This window comes from Larimichthys crocea, unplaced genomic scaffold, assembly GCF_000972845.2.
Source record: "Larimichthys crocea isolate SSNF unplaced genomic scaffold, L_crocea_2.0 scaffold607, whole genome shotgun sequence".
NCBI classification, from domain to species: domain Eukaryota; kingdom Metazoa; phylum Chordata; class Actinopteri; family Sciaenidae; genus Larimichthys; species Larimichthys crocea.
In genome coordinates, this window is record NW_020857941.1 from 306,706 (window position 1) to 315,587 (window position 8,882).

Here is an 8,882-nt window from a genome sequence, read left to right on the forward strand (position 1 = left end):
ATGTAAAGAGAACATTTTATCCAACACTGCTTGCTCAGAAAATACCTGATTACACCCCATCACAAATACTTCTTTATACATCTGTGTGAAACTGCCTTCTTTTTAAAGTGCAAAAGCATGACTTTACCATCTCCACAAGTACTTTCTGTTTTAGCAATCTAGCTAATTAGATGGGTGACAGGAGTGGCACTGATTGACATTATAAAAGCTGCACAATCACTCCTCACCCTCCCATCTCTGTTCAAAGTTACCATCAGAGGAATTATTTAAGATAAAAGACACTGTGGGAAAAAAAGATTATCCCTTGACAGATATTATCATTACAACCCTTTATGGAAAGTGCTAACTTACTTTTTTTTCCCTTCCTCTCTGTTTCTTTCTCCATCTGTGCCACTCACTCCGTCTCTCTCTCGCTCTCTCTCTCTCTCTCTCTCTCTCTCTCTCTCTCTTTCTCTGTCTCTGTCTCCCAATGGACAGAAAAGGCAAGGAGAGAGAAAGGGGGAGTAGAAGAGTGAGTGAGCTCTGTCAGTTTGAGTGAGTGCACTGCTAAGTCTGGCTACACTACAAAGGTTAGCAGATCTGACTGTCAATAGTGTCTTGTGGGTGTGAGGGGGAGGGGGAGGAGACATGGAGGTGAGGTGGGGGGCGGTCGCTTTGAGAGAAAGAGATACTTTGATATTTCGGAATGTTAGAAGGGTGAATGTGGAGAACTGGAGGTTGGGGATCTAATTACCGGGCCATAATTGGGGGCTGGGGAATAGGTTGCCGTCCTCTCAACTCGCTGCAGATCAATTATGTTAAGAGAACATCTGTAAGTAGAGCTTAATGAGGTCCATTAGAGCAACATGCGCTGCCTTCCCTAACGGTGCTTGTCAGCTTCTTGGATGAGCTGGAGTGTGCTGCTGACTGGGGACCTGGTGGAGGGGCTTAAATAGGAGAGGAGGTTCGACTCTCTGCCGCTTTTCTATGCTAGAGAACCAGAGACACACAAAGACAGGCAGGGAAGGAAAAAGGTGAAGAAGAGCAAGGGAGGAGAGACGCTGTGTGAACCGGGTCCGGGACACGCAAAGCCGCGTGGGGAGCCGACAACTTGAGCAGAGAAGCAACTATTTTCTAACTCCTGTCAAGTTTTTTTTAGACAATCTGGAGCTGAACGAGCTCTAAAGGTTGTCGTGTGGAAACTTTGATTCAAAGTCAAGGGAACAGAGAAGGAACGGAGCCCTGCAGACACCCGGAGCGTTTGTTTTGGACATCCATCGGTGTACTTCAAGGTACGTGTGTTTCGGAACGCTTTCCGCAGAGTGAGGGCTGCGCAGCCAGCATGTAACACCGACATGTACTTGTCTCCATCCTCAGTCAAACACCGCCTGCTGGTTAAACGCAGCCGCCTTGAGGTGTCGGGTTTTGGTCAGGCCCCTCTTTTCTTTCTTCATTAGAGGCAGGGCCGGAGGGTTCGGGTCAGGTAGCTTACAAACAGAACCTTTTTCATATATGATGGGTTCATGGAGGTGCGCGTTTCTGTTGGATGAAGAGACTTTCTCCGCGCCGTGCGCCGCTCCTCTCCATCCTCCACCTTCTGTCTGCATCTTCCATTCATACAGAGGATGAATAACTGGCGGAACGTAGTGAGTGAAGGGAGGGTGGAAGGGCACCGGGAGAGAGATGGCAGCCTCACACACACTACACACACTCTGCAGCAAATTGCATGATTACCAAGATAGGCCGCCTTGAAATAATTCAATCCATGACAAAACCTAATTACTGGCAGGTAATACCCTGTCAGCTTTAATGCATCTCATCACTCATAATGGCTCAGAGAGCATTTTATGACCCATCTCATTATCGCTGCATTTTAGGCTGGAGCCGCATGCCAACTATTGACTTGTTGCCCCCCCCCCTCAGAATATTTTACGGAATAACTTACACTTGTCAGACTGCTGTGTGTGTTGGAACACTGTATGATGTAAAGTGTGAGACGGGGGTGTGGGGGCACTGTGCCTTAACATGTGTGCCTCATCGTGGCCTCACCGCTAAATTATGAAAATAACAGGACCAATAAGTTCATACATTTACTGTGGCGGGAATCAGTGTGGCGGCCACACTGGACCTCATGTAACGCGCGTGTTCCTGGAGAGACAGTGATCTCCACAGAGTGATTTTAATTCTCAACATTAGATCTGCTTCGTCTTCATTTGCACTTTATTTCTGTTCTTAAAAACACCACGGTACCCAAAAATACACTGAATGAGGGGCCGGCAGATTGACACTCTCTTTGTGCACAGACTAATTGTTGTTAGGCTCGTTTATTAGAGCTCCTAATAAATCTGACAGTCTAGTTACATGACTTAGTTACGTCGTGTTGTTGAACTTTGGATGCGAGTTTGGATCTCCGCTGTCATCTCTGATGGACAGGTGTCAGTCGGGTGTCAGGTGGAATGCTGGTTTCAAGCTCATAGTGTGTCCCTGAACGCAGTATTGTGTCCACTGATGGCAGTCAGAGCTCGTCCTCGTGCTCCTGATCACCTTCCAAACAAACATCGCTTACTGTCTCTACAGTGGAATTAGCTTCGTGCGTCTGCGCGCACCCGCGGCTTCAAGATTGAAGGACGTTGGGAAAAGTGGGCGTTCCGGGGACGCGCAAGTGATGCATGCCATCCGTTATAGTGGATCGGCTGGTAATAAGTGAATGACCTTATAGTGGCGGTGTAATGTCTCACCGCTGAGGGATTGGGGGGTTTGGAGATAATAAAGCGTGACTTCCTCAGTCTCCCGTCATTCAGTCGCTGATTCATGGGGATGCCGACCTGAGCCCCGCACACTCCCTGCATGCTCCACAGCGGGCGGATGAACACCTGTAGCTGGGTAGTATCACACAAACTGGTCGCTCTGATCCATGTGGAGCTCATTATTTCCATCGTGAAGATCAGCGCGGTGCGACGCGCGGTGTCGGTTGGTGAACTTTTTCCACACAGAGGATCCGTGCAACCCGCGGCTGGAGTTCAGGCTTCTGCTTAACTTGTTGAGAAAGGTGAGTGCGCCCTGGTACGGGCTGAACAGCAGTCTGTTGGTAGCTGCTCAAATGTTCTTAATCATTAAAAAAGAACATGTAAATATTTGGGGAAACGGAGTTCTGGATGAGTGTTTGAAATGTTGTGGTGGTGCTGTGGGGGAGCGGGGTGAGGGAAGCGTCCCCCCTCTTGGTTCAGTGTGCACGATGCCCGGCCGCACGTCAAAGCGCTGATTAGCGAAGCAGCAGGAGCTGCTGTGCTGTGGCCAGTAGGATTAGATGGTCGCTGCGCCGCGGAGGGGAAGCATCTCTTTGTCGTCCTGTCATTCGCTGCCTGCATCTCCGCACGCACACACACACAGCTCCCTCCGCTCGTCGATAAACGTGCTCTCACACGCCGTGTGACGCCCGACGGCAGCGAACAGCTCGTTATAGCTCCATCGCCTCCATCGTGTTTTGTTGGCCGGTGTTCACCCCCTTTTTTTTTCAGTCTGCTCTGGTCGCCGTGCTGGATTGTTCCCTCGTTTCTTAACAAAGCCTGATCACAGCCTGCCTGCAGACAGCTGCTCTCCGGACCAGGCGGCTCCGGGTTGCATGGTGGTGCTTCAGCGGTTCAACAAATGCAGAAAAGGGAGAAAAGTTTCGGTAAGACGTTTACTTTGCGCTTCGGCATGTATGAACGTTTTCATGTGCGTTTAGTTCCAGCAGCTCTGCGTCGAAGGCGACGCGTCCAGGTCTGACCCGTTGCTGGTCTGAGCTGATCCAGTATCAGTGTGAGCCCATCACACTGATAACCTTTGATTAGGAGCTGACAGAGATGTGCTCTGATGTTATATTGCTGATCATACAGCGGATATGTGCAGCCGCTCCGCTGTCTTATATGCTAGTGCATGGCAAATTGAGTCTGTGTTAAATTCGTTAGTGGCCTTTACCAGCACTCCGCTGCCATGGCAACAGTAATTAAACTGATAGGGTGAAATGTCAGCATCTTGTTACCGAACAGCTGGGACTCAAATAGCAGGCTATTCTCTGCTACATCCATCCGCCATCCGCTCTGGGTTTAGATGATAATACATGTGGCCGGGGACGCGCAGCCGCGGCAGCGAGTGGAAAGGAGAGAAGGGAGGATACGAGCCAGTGCGCAAGCAAAACAGATATCATTAGGGCTCGGAGCAGCTGTGATTCCCTGCCATTATGGGAAATTAAGCTTTTGTTCAGCACCCCCGCTCGCCCCTCCCCCGGCAATCGGAAGAGCGAAGTGGTCAAATTCCTGCCTTGCTTCCCCGCTTCTTGATTGCACAGTAATAAGGGGAGTCGAAACTCTTCCGTCTTTTGGTTTGGTAATGAGCAGCGGGGACTTTGTAGTGTTAACGAGGCTGGACGGATCAGTGCCGCTGAACAGGCGCAGCAGAGAGCAGCCGGCCGAGCAGCCGAGCCTGCACCCCGCTCTCAATCCAGCCAATTAACAACCCGATAGCCCCAACAGGGTCCAAACAAACGAACCGAGCCGCTCACAGAACTGCAATCTGTTTCAAACCGAACCTCACATGTTTCTGAGTGTGTACAGAAAGTGTGTGAGGTGAGGAGATATGATTAAGACATGGTTTTCAATTAAAGGGCCACGCCAGCGTTAAATCCAACAGATCCTCAGGTCTGAAAGTTCCGTTAAAACACACAGAGCAGTTTGTCTCTGTGACCAACATTTAATTAGAACTCATAAGACAGTCAGTCCATCACGGTGAGCAGCCTGTTGGGATTTTTTACACGGTTATTACATGTAGTGAAGTGAATTTGAATATTTCAAACGTGACACACACCACACATCTACAACATTTATTCATAATACAAATAAATGACTCTGCTGACGCGTTTGGACTCAAATGTTTCAAAGTTTTTCAAAATGACAAAAGCTAAAACTGTAAGCTTACTTTCAAATATCGTGTGTGTGTGTGTGGTGAATGGGGGACAAAGGGGAGTGGGGGTGTGACACTCCTCAGGGAATGGTAGGAGAATACTAATTCCAGCCTGGTGCGAGGCCACATTGCCCCCCATTTCTCCCCCCTCCCTCCTCTCACCCATGTGGGCCAACAAAGGCTCTTCAGTCAGCTCAGGACAAACAATACTGCCGCTGCAAAGCTCCTCGTTTGTAGCCACGCCCCTCTAAACACAGAGGAGGTCAACGTGAAAAAAAAAAAAAAAGTGTCCAGAAGAATCTGAAACTGTGGCTTTGTGTCTGTGTGGGCTCAGGACTGCTGGTCCTGCTGGTCCTGCTGAGCCCAGCCTGTTGACCAATGAACAGCCTGCACTCACCTCTTCTGCATGTCTTCTTATTTTTTATCACAGTTATTGTTGTTTCATGCTCATTTACTCACAGCGCTGAGATCAGATTATTGTTTGAGTAATTCTTTCAATTATTATTTATTAATGTTATTTTACACAACTAATTTCTTCAAATAATACTAGAAAAGAAAATAATTAAATTTGATAAAATATAGGTCTAAACTGTGCGTGTGTGTGTCTGTGTGTGTGTGTGTGTGTTTCCTGCTTCAATCCTCTCTGAGTAACGTGTTCATCAGCCACATCCTCTGTTTAAACACTGAACGCAGCTCGACTAAGCCCACTACTGGAGAAGAGATTTTAATTAAAAAACTTTAGCTGAAGCTCACACTGTGTTCTCGTAATCCGAAATATATATACAGACTACCTACTAACTCTATTTCCTTTGTCATTGCATTGTGGGAGAATACTTTGTTTCATCAGCACACTAAAAGTCACTTTGCTCTGATTCTACAAAATGCACGCACACTTATTTGAAGTACACTTCAGTGCGCTGTGCTTCGTTTTTTCGTCCTCTTCATTTGGCTGCATTTCATGAAAACACAAACCTGTTCAGATGCATGCAGGAGAATTAAGACACAGTTAAAGTGACTCATGAACGTGACTGAGAGTTCCTCTTTTAAAGTCCATTTTCTTTTCTCTCATCTGTCTCATGTGTTGTAGTTTGTGTGCAGAGTGACTTTTTGAGTCCACCACTCCTGCTACTTAGATCGAGGAGCTCAGTGAAAATGACAAACAAGAAAGTGTTTATCTGCGACAGTACAGCCGAGGTGTGCAGCGTCTGTGCTTCATTTCAGTTTTCTCGTTAATGAAACAAATCAAGTCATACATGTTGAATGGTCCTTTTAATGCACCGCATTCTGTCTTTGATCATTTAGCTTCATCTTGTCTTAGATCTTGTGTGCTTCGAATTTTCTTTCTTTCACCATAAAACATGTGCCTCCTCCTCAGTCAGCATTCAATGAGCGTTTGAAGCCTCTCTCTGTGCTTCTCACAGGTATACAAATGCTCTCCGTCCAGCCGGACACCAAGCCAAAAGGCTGTGCCGGCTGCAACCGGAAGATCAAGGACCGCTACCTGCTGAAGGCCCTCGATAAGTACTGGCACGAGGACTGCCTGAAGTGTGCCTGCTGTGACTGCAGGTTGGGCGAGGTGGGCTCCACACTCTACACCAAAGCCAACCTCATCCTGTGCCGGAGAGACTACCTACGGTAAGAAAGGCAGCTGACATTTCCACAGCATCTGTGTGACGTTCAACAAACACTGCATTCACATAACGTTAAAAGTTGACAACAATCTCTCCTTTATTTTGTGGAATGGAGCACAACCACAATTTATTAACATCAAGGCTTTCTTTGTGCTCTGGCCTGTGAGCTTTGCAACAATTCAACATGGAGGCAAATTTAACATTTGGCATTGGTTTACCATGTACTATACATTTTTTTTGTTTAGTTAAAATATGTATATTTTGTCATTTATTTATTGTATTTTTTAGCAGAAATCACAGTCTGAGGAGTCTCATGTGACCCCATTTCCATAAGTGACATTTTTGTTCAGTTTCCATTTATTTGTCTGTCGTGATTATTCTGGCACCTGGTTGAAAGCAGAGAAATTAGGTAATCAATATTTTAAAGCATTACATTCATGTAGAATTTAGATTTGTCCTGACTTTAAAAAATGACAACAACAAACATTACTTTCACTAGTCAAACATCAAGAAGGTTTCAGACTTCGACAGTGTTCATGTGAGGAACGTGAATTATTCTCAAAAGAACTAATAAGTAACAGAGGCAACTATTTAAATTCACAATAGTGAGAACAAAATCTCTACAGCCTCGTCTGTACTTTAGGAGAGAGGGACAATACTTCATATTCCACCAATGATAGTCAACTTGGATTTGTTGATACAGCACACTGGTCAGTTCAAGTTGACCAGCAGCATTTTATCGTGAGCAGATTCATTTGATTAATTCAGGGTCAAATATTTTATTAATTCTTTTATTTGATTTTTTTGGATTTGAATCAGTGCATCAGTCTCTGTGCTTCCGGGAGCATCGTTGGAACTTTTCAGTATTATTTTACTTGAATTGAACTGAATTTATTTGTTCGACATAAAGTCTGGCATCACAGTATATCAGCATTAGAAGTTAGCAAACATAGTAAGTCAATTTGGTGTTTGAGGAACAAGCTGTGATCTAACCCTTCACAAAGGGGCAGGTTCACTGTTGAAGAATGAAATTGATTAGAACTAATCACTCTCTCATTTGATTGCTTACATCAGCATTATAATGACCCTCATTTCACAAACTAATTTTTTTTTGTTTTATGTCAAAAATGACAAACTGAGCCTTCTAAAAAAAAGATTAAAAAAATTCTAATATAAATCTGTTACCTGAGGAACCTCCTCTCACTGACATACTGTATTTTTAATTGTTTTGAACATGACTGTTATTTTTTTTAGTACCGATCATTTGTCTCCTCTGCGCTGACAGTGTGGTGGTGGTTGTACTGAGGCCAGTCAAGAGACAAACAGCTTTGCTTGTGTTTACATAAGAAATGAATTTGTAGTTTCTGTCTGCCTGACACAAAAAGCTTTCCACTGACACGACGTACTCGTCAAATGATTTCTGTTTTACTTTCATTTAGCAGGCGAATGAATGTTGTCTTCTTTACTGCTTTTCATTGACAGACATGTTTTCATTAAAAATACAAAGATAATACAAAATATAAAAAAACAAAAGATACAAAATCTGCATTTTGTGTTCTTTAACTAATTCAAATAAAATATGTACCTGCAATATATGATGATAAATATATGTAATATATGATGATAAATATATGTAATATATGATGATAAATATATGTCATATATGATGATAAATATATGTAATATATGGTGATAAATATGTTATATATGATGATAAATATATACCTGTTGAATATGATGATAAATTCAATTCAATTTTATTTATATAGTGCCATATCATAACAAAGTTATCTCATGACACTTTTCATACAGAGCAGGTCTAGACTGTACTCTTTATAATATTATTTACAGAGACCAACAGTTCCACTATGAGCAAGCACTTGGCGACAGTGGCGAGGAAAAAACTTCAAACAAGCAGAAACCTCGGCCAAACCTAAATATATGTCATATATGATGATAAATATATAGCTGTTATATATGATGATAAATATATGTCATATATGATGATAAATATATAGCTGTTATATATGATGATAAATATATGTCATATGTGATGATAAATATATAGCTGTTATATATGATGATAAATATGTCATATGTGATGATAAATATATAGCTGTTATATATGATGATAAATATATGTCATATATGATGATAAATATATAGTTGTTATATATGATGATAAATATATAGTTGTCATATATGATGATAAATATATAGTTGTTATATATGATGATAAATATATGTCATATATGATGATAAATATATAGTTGTTATATATGATGATAAATATATAGTTGTCTATGACGATATTTAGATCAATATAGAACA

The 8,882-nt window shown here is 43.3% G+C and overlaps 1 protein-coding gene across 3 annotated transcripts in view; it reads left to right on the forward strand.

The window, feature by feature from the left end:
- The first annotated feature begins 600 nt into the window (after window positions 1-600).
- lmo3 (LIM domain only 3) overlaps window positions 601-8,882 on the forward strand; it is a 35,263-nt gene continuing 26,981 nt past the window's right edge. The window contains exons 1-2 of one of the 3 annotated variants that reach the window (XM_027276812.1): window positions 601-1,271; window positions 6,342-6,555. In XM_027276812.1, coding sequence (XP_027132613.1) covers window positions 6,350-6,555 — 206 coding nt within the window. In that variant the 5' untranslated portion in view covers window positions 601-1,271; window positions 6,342-6,349. The other 2 variants (XM_027276811.1, XM_027276810.1) reach the window with 2 other exon arrangements.